The sequence below is a fragment of the Panicum hallii genome, chromosome 8, assembly GCF_002211085.1.
Source record: "Panicum hallii strain FIL2 chromosome 8, PHallii_v3.1, whole genome shotgun sequence".
Taxonomy (NCBI): Eukaryota; Viridiplantae; Streptophyta; class Magnoliopsida; order Poales; family Poaceae; genus Panicum; species Panicum hallii.
The window spans coordinates 6,211,388-6,232,386 of record NC_038049.1 but is presented as its reverse complement, the minus strand read 5'-3'; the positions used below and the strand labels follow the sequence as shown (position 1 = coordinate 6,232,386).

The 20,999-nt window shown below is 48.0% G+C and overlaps 2 protein-coding genes across 2 annotated transcripts; one reads left to right on the top strand and one right to left on the bottom strand.

Annotated features, from left to right (window-relative positions):
- Positions 1-798: 798 nt before the first annotated feature.
- On the bottom strand, positions 799-1,227 carry LOC112903570 (zinc finger protein GIS3-like). The gene has a single exon (XM_025972822.1). It carries the CDS (start codon positions 1,225-1,227, stop codon positions 799-801), a length of 429 nt encoding a protein of 142 aa, XP_025828607.1.
- Positions 1,228-8,914: 7,687 nt separating this feature from the next.
- Positions 8,915-9,322, top strand: LOC112903569. Its single transcript, XM_025972821.1, has one exon. It carries the CDS (start codon positions 8,915-8,917, stop codon positions 9,320-9,322), a length of 408 nt encoding a protein of 135 aa, XP_025828606.1.
- Positions 9,323-20,999: the final 11,677 nt, after the last annotated feature.

Below are 20,999 nucleotides of genomic sequence, written 5' to 3'. Positions count from 1 at the left end.
AGTTGTAAACTTTGTTATCAAACATCTATGTAAACAGTTGCAAGAGCAACAGCATAAAACTCGCATTGAATCTCAAAAGTGATATACACAGTTTAACCACTGGGTGCACAGAAAGGCAGTATCTCGAAAGGAGGTTTCTGCAAAGGAATCAGATCAGTTCCTATTATACTCCAAACAATGTGTGTTGGCACTTGATACATAAACAGATAGTTCAGGAGTCCATGGGCTCAAAAAATCCACTGCCAAACTCCAGGGTACGGTACGCCGCGGCAAGGCCGCACCTGTAGTTAGATCTACTGTATAATTTAAACAATAGAGTAGAACCTCTCTTACATTTATCACTACAATCATTTGAATATGGTTATAAACAATGTAACATATAACATACTATATAATTTTGCAATTTTTTCACTAATCAAATGAAAAATATAGCTGTGAAACTTTCATGTTCAAGTCATGTCGATGTCCTAGACACAACATATCGACAAATGTTACCTGCGATAACAGTACCACAGCACATAACCTTGTTCTTGCTTCCATTCCTCTGTAGGCTTTACATGACAAAACTACTACTAAGGAACTCGTGCCGCAGTAAAAGCAAGAGGGTGGCGGAGGAGGAGAATGGGCAGAGAAGGGATCAAGGGAATCTGACATGATCCTGCTGCTCCGATCGATGCACAAATCAATAAATATAAGCTCAATCAGGGAAAATATTGCAACAACACGAGGTGGCATCAACTGATGGCCCAAAAAACCCAACCACAAAAAACATAAGAACCATGAGCAGGACCAATCGAATCATAGCTTAAGGGAGAGGTCAATGATCTTGTCGGTGAGGTCCTCTCCAGCCTCTGGTGATGCCCTGATCATGTGCGAGGAGCTTGGAGCCATGACCGTCGGCGCTGAAATGCGCGGTCCCTTCCCTCTCCTCGCTTCCTCTTCAACCGCACCGCCACTGTCGCCGCCGGCCAGGAAGGCGTGCCTGCGTGCCGCGGCCAGCTCGCGGCTGCGCTTGGCAATGCTGCGCTCCAACCTGTGGGCGTTCTGGTGGCCGCCGAGCGCCTGCGAGGTGTAGAACTTCTTGCTGCAGTAGGAACAGGAGAAGTAGCCCCGCTGTTCCAGCTCCAGCTCCAGATCCTCCTCCAACGAAGACCGCGGGGAGAGGTTGAGGTCGAGGTGTGTGTGTGCATCACCACCACCACCGCAACCCTCGCCGCTTGGATCCATGGTGGCCGGAGTTGTATGGCAAGAAGACAAAAGGCAGGCGCCTCAAGAAGTCAAGAGCCATGCAAATGAGCAAAGAAAAGGTGATAGCTCTTTGGGAGAACAACTGATATGTGATGCTGCTGCAACAATCCTAAATGCTAATTGTAGCGAGCGAGGGTAGCTAGATAGAGACAGCTGAGAGAGGTTGTTTTTTCTTGATACTACGGTGATCCAGTTGACGCAGCTATTCATGATAGCTAGGCTCCACAAAAGAAAACGCAATGGAAAGGACAGAACGAAAGAGTTCATGAGATATCAGGCAGTACGTAGTCGAAGGGAGAGCTGAGCAACAGAGCAAGGTTAAATGGCTGATAGAGACCTTGGAGCAAGTGTTACATGATGAGCAAGAAGCAACAATTTCGTCTGCATCACTACTCTTAATTAGTCAAGTGACACAATGCAACATACAAGTGGCTATTGCATTCAGCTTTTCCATATCATGTAAAGCCACCAATTGTATCGAGAAGCTGGTATGGTATTCTTTTTTTCTTTTTTTTTTGAAAACGTGGTTTTTGTGCTTTTGGAATTATGCTAGCTTTTGCAGGAGAATTGTCAGGGACATTATAAACCCTATAATGTTTATCGTTTCCAAACTTCAAATCTTGAAGTTAGGAACACCAGCATCGTCGGTTCTGATTGAAGTGTTATACTCATTAAAGCCATCGGTACTCGAACCCTTATTCAATTTTTTGCATTTCAGACTTGCATCGCAACATAGTCGAGAGGACTAATGGGATTTAAGAAGGGAAAAAAGGTTTAATTTAGGCATGGTCACAAACTAAAAATCAAGAGCAATATAGCTGTTATTACGTCGACATCAAATTTATGAACAAATCCACATGGTTCAATGCTTCAAATTGGGTGTGCGATGGTACCAATTCCTTCGAGAGACCTGGGCCTATGTACGATATTGCCAATTGCCTCACTAAGACTTGATGGCGATGACGCAATTTGGCAGCACAAACAAACGTACGGGTACCGGAAATTGTAAGAAACAGGAGTGCTTGCCATGGTTTGTCTTCACGCGTTTTTTTTTTTTTGAAAGTTGCTCCCACAGCATGTGCGCCATCATTGCTACGGTAACCCTTTCCAAGCCGCAGCGTCCGGGCTGGATCCAAGTTTGACACAAGAAATTAAAGTATCAAGGTGAAGGACCAAACGGACCACGGTTTCTGGTAAGTTCAGCTACTCCACAAGACTTTTTTGCAAAGATCTTGGGATCATCAACCTAGGGTAGTTGGGAAGAATTTCATCACAGGAGTCATGCACATTTATATGTGAAACAATCATGAAACTTTTGTATTCATTACTACCAAGTATATATATATATATATATATATGTGTGTGAAACAATCATGAAACTTTTCGATTCATATGTTCCAAGTTTGACAAAAGTTTCATACAGATATTAAAAGAGGTTAGGTTTCATTTGCGATTTAGGGGGCACGCATGCAGTGCACATTGTTGTGGAAATGACCTCATTTGGAGGCTTGGAGCATACTAATATGCAGTGCGTATTAAAATGACGCATTAGTAGTCAGACAAGAGACATATCAGTGATTCAAATTCTGGACGAAACAGGAGCTAACTTCGGGAAATGCAAACTATCATACAACTTCGGTGGTGAATTACATGTCAACCTAGTGGTCTCATTGACTGTTTACATGCTCCTTGAGGGTTTCATATAACGAAGCTGAGGTGATCACAGTTTAACTGGCGACTGGTGCACTGCGGGAAAAAAAATGAAACTTTTCAGAGACAAGATGAGGGAGGTGGGTCTCTTGTACAAGATGTTGTCAGCTACGCGGTGGCTAATCTAAGAATTTTTTAAAAAAAGAGGTTAAAAAAAATTAAATTCAAAAAATGGATGTCGATTTGGAAAATTTCCAAAAATGGATACCTTCCGCCCGATCAATGGGCGGGAGGCGTGGGGCCGGACACCTCCCGCCCATCCAACGGGCGGGATGAGCCAAATCTTTTTCCAGACCCCTCCCGAGGGTCTCTTCACGAATAATAAACTTTTCTTATTCGCCAAGAGGCCCCTCCCGCGGTGGCAAAGGCATCCTGCCCGCCCAACGGGTGGGAGGTGCCCAACAGTGCGGATTTCTTATTTTTTTGTTCAAATTTATATTTTATAAACTATTTAAAATTCATACTTTTTTCAAATACAAGATTTATTCGCCATACTCTTTTGTATACATATAAAATTTTAGTTCAATGTTACGAAGAAGATAACGGTATCTAAAACTCGTATAAAGATGGTTAAGCGATAACGTTTTGCAACGTAGAATCCAGATATTACGATAGTACGATACATCAAGCCATTAAAAATAAAATAGTATGATACAAAAAATAGTTTAAATATACAGAGTCCACCGAATCAGAAGTATCTACTCCGCCTGACCCGGTCCTCGCGCTCTCTTGTTCCTCCCCCCTAGTCCTAGGCCGTCGGCGTATGTGCCCCTCCGAGTACGTGAGTGCATCTGGAGCACGGTGAGGATGAGGCGGAGGAGGCGCCGGCGTGAACGGGTAATCCTGGGACTGTGGAGGTGGAGTGTCATACGTCTGGGAGGGGCCAATGATGTCTGGCTCAGCGCCGCCGCCCTCCAACTCTAACAAACTGACGGAGCCGCTGTCCCAGTCCGGCACACCGAACAGACCACCGTGTGCAGGAGCTCCCATCGACCACGCATGCTGAGTAAAGCCCTGAGAATACGGAGCAGCTGGCGTCAAACCCGACGGGAGAGACGTTCCTAGAGCATAGGCGCCAAACGTCTGAGGCTACATTCTTGCAGGAGGAGGCCCCATTGCCGTCGACTGCATAACTATAAAAATAAACGAAATTAGTCGTGTAAATCAAAGTTGATCGAAATGGCAATTATAAAGGACTTACAGCTCGAACTGGCGGCAGTACCGCTGGACGCTGCGTGCGGTGTTGCAGAGGTCGATGGGCCAGCTGTGTACACGTGGGCGGACGCATGAGATGAAATGGAGGCCCCCACGTCGTCTCTGCTGCAACACGTGAGTGCACGTAACGCTCGCGTCAAGTTGTTATGAATCCAACGAAAGCTCTCTTTGTACTGTGCCTCCGGTACACGTACTCCACGGTCAAATAACATGCTCTGAGATGCAGCTTTGACCTCCGCGCAGTGGATCAGATCGATCTGCATGAGTAATGGGAAGCAGAGTAATATTGTTATCGATTTTTTTAAAAAAGATTTAATAATTGAAGTTGCGAAAGACGTACCACGTCACGCTGCGCCTGATCACGGTACAAGGGATACGTGTCCGAGATGGTCGGCGCGTGTTGATGCTCTGCGTCATCAATACGTGAAAGAGTGACGTATGGACGCGTGCGATTGAGGTACCAGCGGAGGTATGCGCCGTAAGACGCCTCTGTGTGTGGCTGCGGCTCGTCCCACATATCGTCAGGTGCATCTGGCCACCCTCCTACGTACTTCTACAGCTTGACAACCCAGTTTACTTCGTTGCCATGATATCCCTTGCGTGAATATCTATTGCAAACATTAGGAAGACAATATTATTTTATGATAACGGTTATATAATTAATAGAAAACGAGTTATGACAAACTTACTCGTGTACGCTACGCGGCACGGCCTAGAACGCTCGGGGTAGGAGAGGGAAGTGCTGTCGTCACCCGAACTGCCTCATCACCCGCTCGATGCAGTACGGCTCCACGACAATATCGAACACTAGGTTCGCCTTTGTGAGCCAGTACCCCTCGTCACGCGTGCACAGGGAGGACAACCCGTACGGCGCACATGTCTGGATAGCCGCAGCGGTGTATGGGGTCCTGATGACATCCTGTGGCCGCAACCGATCAAATTCGGACACGAACTGCGGATATGCTTTTCGGAACTACCAATGTGCACAGCTCATTTGCAAAATTACACAACTGGGTCGATACTTTGCATATACAAAAATGTACAACAGTAAATTAAAGAGCTTACCCGTCGATCGGTCCAAAGCGAACCCATCGTGGGGCTGTCCTCATGCCACAGCCCATTCATCTCGGGTGGATAAGGCTCCTCGCTGATTAGGGGGTGTGCTATGGCGAATCGCTCGTACGACCATAGCTGCAGCAGAAGTGGACAGCCTGTGATGACGGCGGTCCTCTCCGTCTTGAAACAGGCCTGGCAAAGGCCTCGGTACGTGGCAGCGAGCACTGCCGATCCCCAGCTCCACCCAGGTACCTGGCCCGGCTCCGCATCCGCAATCGCGCGCGCGTACTGGATGAGAACCTTGTGCACATAGTTGCCGCTAGAGCTGCAGAAAAAGAGCCCAGCTGAACAACCACAACAGATATACCTCCAGGCAGTGCGACACCTCATACTGCCCAGCCAGAGGGTGGAGATCCTGAGCCTAAAATATATTTGTTCAATGCTTAGAGGTAGTCACATATGATTCAATTATATTAATTAAAAATAATTGTACGTACCCTATATTGTATTACCCAACCCTTGGCGGGGCCGGGCGCGTCAGGTACGTCCAAAAAATATGGCGGGTTCACTGGAGCAAACCGCTCCTGAAGCTCCGCCCTCCAGGTAGGTGGCACGGCAACCGGCCCAACGGCTTCCCCCACAATGGGAAGCCCGAGTAGGTACGACACGTCCTGCAACGTGGGGGCCATCTCCCCGCACGGCAAGTGGAACGTGTGCGTCTCCGGTCGCCACCTGTCTGCCAACGCTGCAAGTAGAGAGCGGTCGAGCTGCATCCGCTTCTTGGCGCCACCGTCTTGGCCGTCGCTGGCCTGAAGCATACGTGCGAGTGGCAGCAAACGCCTCTCGTAACCTGTATATTTTGCATTATGGTTACAATTGTCGTACAAGCAATACATTCATTCCGTAAAAAAATACAAAGTATCACCTATCAAGCCAGCGGTCGTCCAGGTGCAACAACTCCTTTGCTACACGAGGGCGCAACTCGTGAAGCTGCTACCCCTCCACTGCTGCTAGGTACGACCTGTACCGTACGTCGGTGCTCGCGTCAAGGAGCTCCGGTGTCTGCGCCATATCTGCATGACAAATTAAGTACGATACATATATTAGAAACATACATAACGAATACAACAGAGAGTATACAAATGCCAAGTCACAGTTACAATTACAAACACACATAATTTTGTTAAAAGTCACTGCGGCAAATATTACAAATACACATAATGGTCTGGTAATTCCTCTGACTACACAGTTAAATTCACTTAAATCTACCCCATTCGGCCCATAAATCACATTTCCTTCTCCGTCCTATATACTAGAAGTACCCTTCTCGGAAGACATATCTGTCAATTATTAATAAACTAGCTATACTACATATTAATACACAACGACCATAAGTTTCAGCGATTCCTAGATTATATTTTTCAGATTCTAAACTATTCAGAATATAAATTATACTATAAACAACTGAAAATACTAAAAACTATTCAAAATATAACTACCCTAAGAAATATTTCCTAGATTATAGTTATTTTCAAGTAATTATACGACTAGAACGAGAATATACCTCCAAACCGACGTGTGAACAGGGCTTCGCCGCTTCCTCTCTTCCTCTCCTCCCTTTCTTTTTTTCCTAGTTTTTGCTGAATAAAATAGGAATTTAGGGGGCAGGTGGGGGCTTATATAGGGGGAGGGGAACCTCTCGCCCGCCCAACGGGCGGGATGCCCCTCCGCACTATAGGGGCCCCGCACCTCCCGCCCATTGGGTGGGCGGGATGCCCCCGCGGCCACGTTAGGGGCCTCTTCGCAAATAAGAAAAGTTTCTTATTCTCGAAGAGGCCCTTGGGAGGGGCCTGGAAAAAGATAGGGGTGTTCATTGAACATCCACCGGCGAACTCGATGGCATCTTTAGACTCCACCAGCGCCATGCTTGACGAGGGCACAACTTTCATCTTCGGCTCCTAGATCTGCGTCGCCAACGGCTCGGGTGGCTTCAACAGCCACCTGGCCTACACCAGGGAGCCGGAGGCAACTGCGGCAACCCAACGCTACCGTGTCGACGAGTTCATCAACAATTTTGATGAGATGTTGCTCCCTGACCTAGCCAGGGAGATTGAGGAACAGTCCATTTTTGACCCGACTCCAACTCATGCTGCACCAGGACTCCTCGGATCTGAGCCGAAGAACCGCGTACCTGATTCCCATTCGGACTACGCAAAGCAGCTTCTGTCTACCAGGAGCTCATGCAATCCGAGTTCCTCTCCGTATTGGAAGAGGACTTGAATAACCTACCCAAGATCGGCGATGAGGGTGCCACCGCCTTGCCGGGAGGCCCCCGTCTTCAACAAGTACTCGAACTCTGAACCCTTTTCGAGTTGTCATCTGGGCCTGACTACAACTTTAATGCCGTAGGACCGGTTTGAGTACTAAAAGGGTATGGAGCCCTCTGAGCTACTCGGATACGACTTCCGCCTTGTGGCCTTCACACTAGAACTGCCTTTTCAAGAAGGCAAGCCCCTCTCTCCCATTGCGAAGGAGGGAGAAGGCAAGATAGTACTCATCAACTATAGCTCCAGTGGAGAATTTTTGCTGAAACATCACATCTACATGGCCATTGAAGTGGATTTGCTGCTACTCTACCGCCATTGAAGTGTCGGGCAGCTCCAACACGACCAAGGTTATCTACTTCCCGGTGGCGCTGGAATCTGCACCGCTCACCTGGCTCGAAAGCATCAAGCTAGACTCCATCGACTCCTAGGAGGATCTGAAGAAAACTTTCATCGACAACTTCCAGGGCTACATGCTCCGTGCAGGTACTCGTCATGACTTGTCACATGTCAAGCAGAAGGAGTACGAGACTCTTAGGTCCTACACCAGGTGCTTCTTCGAGATATGCGCCACCATGGCCAACATCACCAACTAGGATGTCATCCACTACTTCCAGAATGGCCTCACCGTGAAGCATGTCTACTGCAACTTTTGATGCAACTACCCTAGGACCACCATGGAGCTTCGTGACATGATGCAGCGATAGGCCAACCAAGAGGAAGAGGAGAATGAACGCTTCCCCAAGCGTAACAACGATGCCGCAACAACGACAACCGCTCCAACAAAGGCCAGCAAAACTACTCGGGATCCTCCCCAAATCGCAAGCCAGACGACCTAGTCGTGGCTGTCGAGCACAACCCGCATGGCAAGAAGTCGGGGAATCAGCAGGACCAGTTCGAAAAAGATCCTACACAAACAATGCCCGATGCACCTAAAGTCGAAGCACACACTCTTCTAGTGCATCAGCTTTCACAAGTCTCTCAACGCACCTCTCCCTGATCAGGATGCAAAGGGGAAGGACAAGGAAGATGATAAGGGAGACAAGTTGGGGGCCCAGGGATATCAAGATCCCAAAAATGTCATCAATGTTATCTTCAGCGGCGATGGCTGTTTCGCAACTAGGCTCGAGCAGAAGCTTACTCTGCACGAGATCTTGTCTGTCAAGCCAGCCATACAGTGGCCCTTAAGATACAACAAGGTCCTGCTTTCTTTCTCTCGAGAGGATCAGTGGACCAGCTTCTTAGAGCCGGAAAAATTCCTGCTTGTTTTGGATCCCGTAGTGGCCGGCTCACAACTTAGCCGAGTACTCATCGATGATGGGAGCGGCATCAACCTGCTCTTCATGAGTACCTTGAAGAAAATGGGGCTGGACATCTCCAAGATGCTCACCCCAAGCAAGGCTCCATTCTACAGCATCGTTCCAGGAAATGCGGCTACACCGATTAGTTCGGTAACACAACCAGTTACCTTTGGGACAAAGGAAAACTACCGTACGGAGTACATCAAGTTCAAGGTGGCGAACTTCGAGTCCTCATACCACACCATCCTCGGTAGACCTGCTCTGGCCAAATTCATGGTCGTACCCCATTACGTCTACCTACTTCTCAAGATGCCGGGCAAGATAGGGGTACCCACCTTCCATTGCGACTTGAAGAAGTTGTACGACTGCGATCAAGAGGCAATCGCGTACGCCTCGACTACACGCGTGCCAGAACCTTCATCTGAAGTTTCACAGCCACGCAACAGCTCTCCTAGTCAGAGATGGTGATTCCAGCTGTACCTCCATAGAAGAAGCTGGGCCAGTCGACGGCGAAGCCCAACACTAGCAACGTTGGCGTAAAGACCATCCAACTGTAGGAGGGCGACTCATCTAAGACAGCACTCATCAGTACCATGCTGGACAACAAATAGGAACTCACACTCATCGACTTCCTTAGGGCCAACAAAGATATATTCGCGTGGAAGTCAGCGGATATTCTAGGGGTGCCCAAGGAGTTGATCGAGCATTGCCTAAAAGTCGATCCAAAAGCTACTCCCAAGAATTAACAACTGCGCCGGTTCTCCCCCGACAAGAGGGAGGCCATCAAAAAGGAGTTAGCAAAACTATTCACGGCTGGCTTCATTAAAGAAGTGGATCACCCAGAGTGGCTCGCTAACCCTATACTTGTCTTGAAAAAGAATAATAATAAATGGAGGATGTGTGTGGATTATACCGATCTCAACAGGCACTACCCAAAAGATCCTTTCGCGCTCCCACACGTCGACCAAGTCATCAACTCCACGGCTGGCTGTGTCCTACTCTCTTTTCTTGATTGCTACTCGGGGTACCATCAGATTGACCTCAAGGAAGAAGACCAGATCAAGATAGCGTTCATCACCCCGTTTGGAGCATACGCATACAAGACTATGACCTTTGGGCTAAAGAACACAGAAGCTACATATCAGTGAGCCATCCAGCTATGCCTCACCGATCAGCTACACCACAATGTTGAAGCCTACATGGATGACATGGTCATTAAGACCAGAAAGCATGACGAGTTCATCTCCGACCGTGAGGAAACCTTGAACAGCTTGTGCAAGTTCCAGTGGAAGCTCAACCCAACCAAGTGCATCTTCGGCGTACCGCAAGGGAAACGACTCGGTTTTGTTGTCAGTCATCGAGGAATTGAAGCCAACCCGGAGAAGATTACTGCCATCATAGGCATGGGAGCTCCACAGACGATCAAGGACGTCCAGAAGCTCACAAGATGCATGGCGGCCCTTAACAGATTCATCTCACAACTTGGGGAAAGAGAATTACCTTTCTTCAAAATTCTAAAGTGGCAAGACAAGTTCTAGTGGATAGAGAAGGCGGCGCAGGCACTGAAAGATCTCAAGCATCATCTACAGTCGCCCCCCTCCTCACAACTCCATTACCAGGCGTGAACCTAATACTATACATTGTTGCGACTACTCACGTCATCAGCATAGCCATCATGGTGGAGCGCTCCGAGAAAGGCCATGCATTTGGTGTGCAGCGGCCAGTGTATTTTGTCAGCGAAGTCCTCTCTGAATCTAAGGTTCGTTACCTGTTAATTCAAAAACTTCTCTATGCTATACTCATCACTTCCAGGAATCTTCACCACTACTTCGACAAATACAAGATCTCAGTTGTTAATGATTTCCTATTGGCGGGACGCGACTGGACATATTTTCAAGTGGGCAGTGGAACTGGGGGGCCTCAACATTGACTTCAAACCTCGGATTGCCATCAAATCGCAAGCACTAGTCGATTTCATGGCGAAGTGGTGAGAAAATCAAGTTGCAGCTCTAGCCAACATGCCCGAGCATTGGGTCATGTACTTTGATGGTTCTCTCAAGCTCGGAGGCGATGGCGCAGGAGTTCTTTTCATATCTCCAAGAGCTGAACAGCTCAAACACGTTTTCCAGATACTATTCGAGGTCTCAAACAACAAAGCCGAGTATGAGGCATTACTGCATGGGCTCCGCCTGACACTCTTTCTTGGCATTGAGCATCTACTTTTCTATGGCGACTCCTTGCTGGTAGTCTAACAAGTCAACAAGGAGTGGGACATCAACAAAGAAACCATGAACACGTATGTTGCTGAGATACGCAAATTGGAGAACAAGTTCTCGGGCCTGGAAATCAACCATGTGATCAGGGATAATAACGTGGGGGCTGACGTGCTCTCAAAGTTGGGCTCCGATCGAGCAAAAGTCCCACCAGGAGTATTTGTTCACGAACTACATCACCCGTCCACCAGGCAACTAGATCCTATGATCATTGATCAAGGCTCATCAGAACCTAGTCGATGAGAGGTCATGATGATCGAGGTCGGCTGGCGGGTACTATTCATCGACTTCATCAAAGATCAGAAGCTACCCCCAGGCATTGACGAAAGGAGCGCCAAAGCTGCACGTGTCATCAGGCGAAGCAAGGGTTATGTTCTGGTCGGCAACAAGCCATACAAGAAATTCTGCAAGAAATTCATGAAGGAGTATGTGGCAATCATGCAGCGATAAGGACGCTAGTCGGGAAAGCATTCAGGTCTGGGTATTACTAGCCAAAAGCTTTAGCTAATGCTGAAGATCTCGTTCATCGGTGTACCAATTGCCAGTTTTTGGCAGGTAGGCTCACGTCCCGGTGCATAACCTCATCACCATACCACCATCCTGGCCTTTCGCTTGTTGGGGCCTGGACATGATTGGGCCTTTGACTATGGCGTCAAGAGGTTTTACCCATGTGTTGGTGGCCATCGACTAGTTTACAAAGTGGATCGAGTACAAGCCGATTACAAAGATCTTCGCGGATCGAGTAGTCAGCTTCATTTATGACATCATGCACCGCTTTTGCTTCCCCAACACTATCATCACAGATCTGAGATCTAATTTCCACTCGCACAAGTTCTGGGAATTCTGCGAGAATAGCGCTATCGAGGTAAAGTATGTCTCGGTTGCTCACCCGCGGGCCAATGGCCAGGTTGAGCACACCAACGGCTTAATACGACGAGAATAGTAAAAAAGGGGGCAAGTGGATTCATGAGCTTTCCTCAGTTGTCTGGGGGCTTCGCACTCAACCAAGCAAAACCACAGGTCAATCACTATTTTTTTCTCGTCTATCGGTTAGAAGCTATCCTCCCTGCAGACATCATGTGGAAGTCTCCAAGACTGGAGATATATGAAGAAGGCGAAGCTGATCAGGCAAGACATCTCGAGCTTGATTCGGCAGAAGAAGTCAAATGCAATGCCTTGTTACAGTTAGCTTGCTACCTACAAAACATCCAACGCTACCATGACCGCAACGTACAGGTTAGGTCCTTCAACATCGGTGATTTGGTCCTCCGTCGTATCCAAGATGAGATAGGGCTTCACAAGCTCAAGTAGCAATGGGAAGGGCATTTCATCATCACCAAAGTTACACGACCGGGGTCATACCAACTGCAAGATTCCGACGGCTAGGAGATACGAAACTCTTCGAACATCGAGCACCTACGCCGTTTCTATCCCTAGATAACTTGTACACAAAGTTGTCTGCTGCAGTGCAGCATGTTTATCAATAAAGAGTTAGTTTGATCTTCAAATGACTACTTTTTGTCTCTAAGCTAGACTAAAGAATTCGCGGGCTTCGACCACGAGTACTAACAACGCGTTAACTATGCTAAGTCACCAAGAAGTACTCGGAGGCTGTCGCCACGAGTCCTTTCTAAACAACTACTTTCACACTTGCCCTACAGGCTAAAGCGCAAAGACTACTTGCGACCAACTCCGACAACTTTGAGTACTAGCCTAACAGTTTGTAGGAACCAATGACATGAGTCACTGCAAGAAAGTTGAAGAGGCTCCCACGCCTATAAAAGCAATCCAGAGTATCGCATGGTGCGAGTAAATCCCGATTCGCTTGTTCCCCCTATATGGACTTTGCGCTGGACACCAAGTCATCGACTACCTCCAGAAGTGTGGCCTCCCTAAACCCTAACCTTTGAGCCACTGGCTTTGCTTCCTCAACAAATTCTAATAATTTTTCCTCAGAGCAGTCGGCTGCCATGCCATCTGCTAGTGGATTTAGATTGGCCTTTGCCTAGTAGGACTTTACGAGCCCAAGGATGTGTGCTACATAAGTTTTGGTGGTCTTCGAGATGTATCCAGAAATCTTCTCTGGGGCTTCACGGAGTCCTCCAGCAGTGTCCTCTCGCTGATTACCCCCTCTTTTGGAGGATCCACCATGTCTACGACTACTTGCGCCGCACCCTTGAGCTCTTCAAGTTCTTTATCTTTTAGCTCCTTCTCAGCGGCCATGTCCCTGATCTATGTCACACACTCTACAAGTTTCATATTTGCATCCTGAGCACTTTAATCAACTTCTCTGCATCATCTGAACGATGGTACACAAGATTTTTCAAGTCAGTGATCTCGTCATCCTTATTTCTTATGGTATTATTAAGTTCTGCAAGCAAAAGGAGATGAAGAAGTACTCGTACGAGTTCAGATCCTACTTTCTGCGTATGTCAAAACAAGATAAAGCAGTCGACAGAGTATCACCTGGGTGAGTCTTGGCTTGCAGTCTGTTTTTGTTCTTGAGATCCTCAATCTCCTTCTTCAGCAGCCAGACCTGTCAGGTACACTCACGTTTGATGGTGTCGAGTTGATTCCTCAAGTCGACGTTCTTGTGAGTTTGCTCGCCAATCTGGCGACCTTTCTCTTGCAACTAGAGGAACCCATCTTTGACAGTTTGGAGCTTGTCCAATTTCTTCCTGGAGCGGTCGGCCACCTGTCCAACAAAAGGAAACAATTAGAAAAGATCAAGCTAGTTGACAAAGGCTATCATCTCCAGTCTAGGACGCTTACTGTGGAAAACTTATACAGATCTTTAAAGGTGTCCTGGAACTGCTTCAGGGTTGCTGATGTAATCATCGGATCTTCAATTAGCTTAAGCGAAATGGCATACTGCCACTTTGGCGGAGTGACCAATATGCCGCCCAAAGAAGTACTTGCAGCGCCTTGTTCTTGAGGTGCAGGCTGCTGCGGGATATCTGTCACCTTACCCATAGCGATCAGAAGAGTTCAGGCAAAGTAGATCCTATGAGCGAGGGTGGCTAAATCAACTTACCCGTGGGAATCTCTAGGGACTCCTTTTCGGCTTCGGTTCTCTCCCCCATGGGCGGTTCGATTTCAATGTTGGCTCCTTCGGCCTCTGCGACGATAGGCTCTGGGGGCTCCTGCGGCACTAACGCCTCGACAAGCATGGTTGTTGCCGGTACCGCACTCGACGCTGCAACATGGTATCTGGCTCGGGGGCTGGAGTCTCCGTGGCATTGCCAGGCTCCTCCAAGCCTAGAGCAGAGGAAGGGCTACATACAAGAATAAGCAACGTGTTCTATCATTTATGACAATGAACCTACAATTTACAAGTGAAAGCACTTGGATACTTATAGTGCGGACTTCTTTACTCCTAACTTCTTCTTTTTGAGTGGTCTAGGTGTTGGGATAGCACCTAAAGCACTCGTCGGTGCGGTTTCACCAGCCGAGGGCGGTGTTTGCTCCGGCGGGGCAGCCGCAATGGTCACCAACGAACTCAGGCCAGCCGTAGGCGGTGATTGCCCCAGCGTGGCCCCAACGGAACTTGACAATGGGTCCACTATGATGGAGGGCACGCTCTGCTCCCTCATGGTATCATCCCCGGCAGCATCCCCAACCCTTCGCTTTAAGTGCTTGGGGTTTGAGGAGCTATTAGAGAAGAAAAAAGGAGAATTCAACAAAACTCAGCAATTACAAATTGAGCAAAAGTACTCACAAGTTTAGGAAAAACTCTTACATGGGTGTTTCTTCATCATCACCACCTGGCAAAGCGCTTGCCCTACATTTTCGGGTAGTAACCCGCGGCTTCTTTGGGTGACTTGGCAAAAGATCACCACCAGGAGAGTTTGCGCCTTTCTGGGAGGTCTTCATGGATTTTCCCTTTATCACCTCTGCCAAGGCATCGGTGCCTTCGTCGTTCTCCACGCTATCTGAATCAATAGTGGGCCGGGGCGACATCAGGTGGCTCGAACGGTCAATGTCCAGCATCGGAGGCATGCTCCTATATATGTTCACATCATCCTGTAGTAATATTCCAATATTTGTTAGTACAAAAGTAGATTAAAGGATATCAGAAGTACTCAACAGAATGATATGACTACTTACCGCTACCTGTTTGTGAGGATTTTTCGCCAAGTACAGGCTCGGCACATATGGGACGGTTTAAGCGCCCATGAGCACCCGGCTTACTCACTGCAGGGCTTCACCTTTCTCAATACGCTCTGTAGAAAACCAAGATGGATCTGAGACATCAAGGTATTCAAAGCCAAAGCGCGTGCGCTTCTGCAGAGGCTGGATCCGCCTGCCTAGCCACGTGTACATCACTGATACTCTAGTAACTCTTGCATCCCCGTGCTTCTTGATCATTCCGAGCAGCTCCTTGATTTGGCTCATGTCACGGCATGCCATTGTCCACTCGCCACAGACCCTGAGTGCCCTAGCGGTCCTTTCGGGAAGTGAGGGATGATGGTTTCCAATATAGAATCACCGCTCCCTCCACCCAGACAAACTAGTCAGGAATTTGTAGGGGATGTACTTATTTTCCATCCTCTGCCTCAATTGAAATCCGGCATCACCGGCTTCATACATGATACTGCTGGGCTATGGTTAGAGATGGAAGAGGTAGCAGAAGAGGTCGAAGTGGGGTTATATCCCCAAGAAGGCTTCATAGAAATGAACAAAGATGGAAATGTGGATAATAGAATTGGGGTTGAGGTGATGGAGTTTGATGCCATAATAGAAGAGAAGACCACGAAATAATCAGAAGCGGTGAGGGCCAATCCACTCTCAACAAAATATTGAAACAAAACAATCTGCTCAGCCCCTTCATATGGTCTCTTATCACTAGTGGCAGAACGCCACTGAATAATCTTCTTGGGCTGCAGGAGGCATTCATCTACCATCGCCCATCGCCGGTGGTGGCGGCGGGTTTGGAATCCTTCCCCTTTGACTTAGTGGTGCCTTTCTTACTCACCATTCTTGTTATCACAAACCGCTTCACTCGCGTGCGCTCGGAGGCTAAGGATTGGGGCAAAGAAGCATCACTGTAAAGAAGGGGGGACGTCTCGTCCACTACTCCTAACAGGAGAGGATCAACTGTGATTGGCCTAGATCTGAATATAGAGGTGGCGGCGGCTGCGAGACGGAGGAAGATGAAAGGCCAAGGCAATGAAAGTGCAAGCGAAAGGGTGAGTAAACCCTAAGTTACAGCACGGTTAAATAACCAGCAGTGGTTCCACAATTATTGTGTGAAATGCGAAGGGTTTTTTCCTCGGGATAAGATTTATTTTAAGCGGTAATTTTGGATTACTTTGGAAATTTTATTTGCGTAACCATTTTTTAGGATGTTATCAAAAAAGGGATTTTCAAATTTCTGAACCAATTTACTCACTTTAACCATCAAATTAAATTCTTAATTTTTTCAACAATCCATGCCACGACTCTTTGGATCCTTTTTTTCCAAACCTTAGGATTTGGATTCAAGGCTCACGGGTTGCGGGACACGTGTCATCGACGGCTTATTTTTCGAATTTTTGGAAGATAAGAGCAGAAGATTCAAGACTAATTTGACCCTCAGCCTGATTTTTTGATTCAACCTAAGGCTCGGGGGCTACTCCATATGTAGTGCGAGTTCACCGCATTCCATATAAAATAAGACTTGACAACTACTTGGGGCACGAGCACTTCACAGCCTCGATGCAGCCAAGTAAGTACTCAGAAGATACCTTCAAGACGGAGTTCGGGAGAACTTGAAGACGCCTTCAGAAGTACTCGGAAGCCTGCAGTACTAGACTACGAAGAGCTCGGGAGCTTGTCAAATTTGGGGCCACGGGACTGCACAGATGATATACATTTTCTAGGATAAGGAATGGGACATGGCCTACGTCCTACACCAGTTGTAACTACTCGTACAGAAGTAGGACTAGTCGGAACATAAGAAAACTACCCAAGCAATACTCGGGTGGGACTCCTGAGCTTGAATATATTTGGTTAGGACTTTCACGTAACCCTGTCTCCAAGATTATATAAGGATGGGCAGGGACCCTCTCCAGGAAAAGACACATCTAAGGCAATACAAACCACCACATAGGACATAGAGTATTACATATACTGTGGTCCGAACCTGTCTAAAGTTTCTGTCTAAAGTTTTCATGTTCCTTGCACCTTTAAATTTATGATCTAAGCGACACCACCTACAATCTACCATCTCAGAGATATTTCTTGGTAGGCTTAAAGGTTAAACACCGACACACGAGGCATGGGCATGATAGACCCCACGCCGGACGGTTGCTTGGACGGGCCAAAAAACTCATGCTACGGGCTGCCCCACGCGCCGCGAGCCAAATGGAAAACTATAACCGTGTTTGGCTACTGCCTTCTCATGCCAAAGGCCACCCACGATTAGCATCATATCAGGCCCAGCAGTTCCTAAAGCCCATCAAGAGCCCACAAACTTTTTTTTAGAAAAGAAAGGAAATCAAAACGAGTAGGAGATGGAAAGAAGCCTGAGCCGCGGGGGCTTCTATTCGCGGCGTGGCTATATATCGAATTTTTTTGAAAAAAGGGTTAAAAAATTAAATTCAAAAAAGGGGTGCAGTTTTGGAAATTTTCGAAAAATGGGTACCTCCCGCCCGATCAACGGGCGGGAGGCGTGAGGCCGGAAACCTCCCGCCCATCCAACGGGCGGGAGGTTCCAAATTTTTCCCAGGCCCCTCCCGAGGGACTCTTCACGAATAAAAAACTTTTCTTATACGTGAAGAGGTCCCTAAGACATCCCGCCCGACCAACGGGCGGGAGGTTAAGGCATACCGCCCGGCCAACAGGCGGGAGGTGCCTTTTTTTCCAATTTATGTTTTAGAAACTATTTAAAATTCACACTTTTTTAAATACAAGATTTATTCGCCATACTCTTTTGTATACTTAAAAAAATTTTGTTCAATTTTACGAAGAAGATTACGGTATCTAAAACTCGTATGAAGATGGTTAAGCCATAACGTTTTGCAACATAGAATCCAGAATCCAAATATTATGATAGTACAATACATTAAGCCATTAAAAATAAAATAGTATGATAAAAACAGTTTAAATATTCAGAGTCCACCGAATCAGGAGCATCTACTCTGCCTGTCCCGGTCCTCGCGCTCTCTCGGTCCTCCCCCTAGTCCTAGGCCGTCGGCGTATGTGCCCCTCCGAGTACACGATGGAAGAGACGTTCCTGGAGCATAGGCGTCAGACCTCTGAGGCTCCATTCTTGTAGGAGGAGGCACCATTGCCGTCGAGTGCATGACTATAAAAATAAACGAAATTAGTCGTGTAAATAAAAGTTGATCGAAATGGCAATTATAAAGGACTTACAGCTCAAACTGGCGGCAGTACCGCTGGACGCTGCGTGCGGTGCTGCAGAGGTTGATGGGCCAGCTGTGTACACGTGGGCGAACGCATGAGATGAAATGGAGGCCCCCACGTCGTCTCTGCTGCAACACGTGAGTGCACGTAACGCTCGCGTCAAGTTGTTATGAATCCAACGAAAGCTCTCTTTGTACTGTGCCTCCGGTACACGTACTCCACGGTCAAATAACGTGCTCTGAGATGCAGCTTTGACCTCCGCGCAGTGGATCAGATCGATCTGCCTGAGTAATGGGAAGCAGAGTAATATTGTAATCGATTTTTTAAAAAAAGATTTAATAATTGAAGTTGCAAAAGACGTACCGCGCCACGCTGCAGCTGATCACGGTACAAGAGATACGTGTCGGAGATGGTCGGTGGGTGCTGATGCTCCGCGTCATCAATACGTGAAAGAGTGACGTACGGACGCGTGCGAGTGAGGTACCAGTGGAGGTATGCGCCGTAAGAAGCCTCTATGTGTGGATGCGGCTCGTCCCACACATCGTCAGGTGCGTCTAGCCACCCTCCTACGTACTCCTGCAGCTTGACAACCCAATTGACTTCGTTGGCATGATATCCGCTGTGCGAATATTTGTTGCAAACATTTGGAAGACAATATTATTTCATGATAACGGTTACAAAATTAATAGAAAATGAGTTATCACAAACTTACTCTTACTCGTGTACACTGCGCGGCACAGCCTGGAACGCTCGGGGTAGGAGAGGGAAGTGCTGTCATCGCCTGAACTGCCTCATCACTCGCTCGATGCAGTACAGCTCCATGACAATATCGAACACTAGGTTCGCCTTTGTGAGCCAGTACGCCTCGTCACGCGTGCACAGGGAGGACAACCCATACGGCGCACGTGTCTGGACAGCCGCAGCGGTGTACGGGGTCCAGACGACATCCTGTGGCCGCAACCGATCAAATTTGGACACGAACTGCGGGTATGCTTTTCGGACCTGCCGATGTGCCCAGCTCATTTGCAAAATTACACAACTGCGTTGGTACTTTACATATACAGAAATGTACAACAGTAAATTAAAGATCTTACCCGTCGATCGGTCCAAAGCGAACCCATCGTGGGGCTGTTCTCGTGCCACAGCCCATACATCTCGGGCGGATAAGGCTCCTCGCTGATTAGGGGGCATGCTATGGCGAATCACTCGTATGACCATAGCTGCAGCAGAAGTGGACATCCTGTGATGACGGCGGTCCTCTCCATCTTGAAACAGGCCTGGCAAAGGCCTCGGTACGTGGCAGCAAGCACTGCCGATCCCCAGCTCCACCCAGGTACCTGGCCCGGCTCCGCATTCGCAATCGCGCGCGCGTACTGGATGAGAACCTTGTCCACATAGTTGCCGCTAGAGTTGCAGAAAAGAGCCCAGCCGAACAACCACAACAGATATGCGTCCAGGCAGCGCGACACCTCGTACTGCCCAGCCAGTGGGTGGAGATCCTGAGCCTGAAATATTTCTGTTCAATGCTTAGAGGTAGTCACATATGATTCAATTAAATTAATTAGAAATAATTGTATGTACCCTATATTGTATTACCCAACCCTTGGCGGGGCCGGGCGCATTAGGTAGGACCAAAAAATGTGGCGGGTTCACTAGAGCAAACCGTTTCTAACGCTCCACCCTCCAGGTAGGTGGCACGGCAACCGGGCCAACGGCTTCACCCGCAATGGGAAGCCCGAGCAGGTACGACATGTCCCGCAACGTGGGGGCCATCTCCCCGCACGGCAAGTGGAACGTGTGCGTCTCCGGACGCCACCTGTCCGCCAACGCCGCAAGTAGAGAGCGGTCGAGCTGCATTCGCTTCTTGGCACCACCGTCTTGGCCGTCGCTGGACTGAAGCATACGGGCGAGTGGCAGCAAACCAGCCTCCCGTAGCCTGTATATTTTGCATAATGGTTACAATTGTCGTACAAGCAATACATTCATTTCGTAAAAAAATACAAAGTATCACCTATCAAGCCAGCGGCCGTCCAGGTGCAACAACTCCTTTGCTATACGAGGGCGCAACTCGTGAAGCTGTTGCCCCTCCACCGCTGCCAGGTACGACCTGTGCCGTTCGTCGGTGTTTGCGTCAAGGAGCTCCGGTGTCTGCGCCATATCTGCATGAAATATTAAGTAAGATACATGTATTAGAAACATACATAACGAATACAACAGAGAGTATACAAATGCTAAGTAATCGGTATATCATCATTCTCCCAAAATATCTGTCAGGATCTTGCATGTATGCCTGATTTTTAGTGAATCGATCCCTAAAGTAATCGGTACACCCGTGGACGATGAATTCCACAGTTGCAACCAGTGGAAGCCCACGAACACCTCGCATCACCCAATTGTAAACCTCGGCGAAGTTAGTGGTCATTATGCCGTACCTTGCACCATCGGTATCGTAAAGCAACGCCCACTTCTCCTTCGGTTCATTCTCAATCCATTCAGAAAAGGTTTTCACCACTGACCTGGACCTA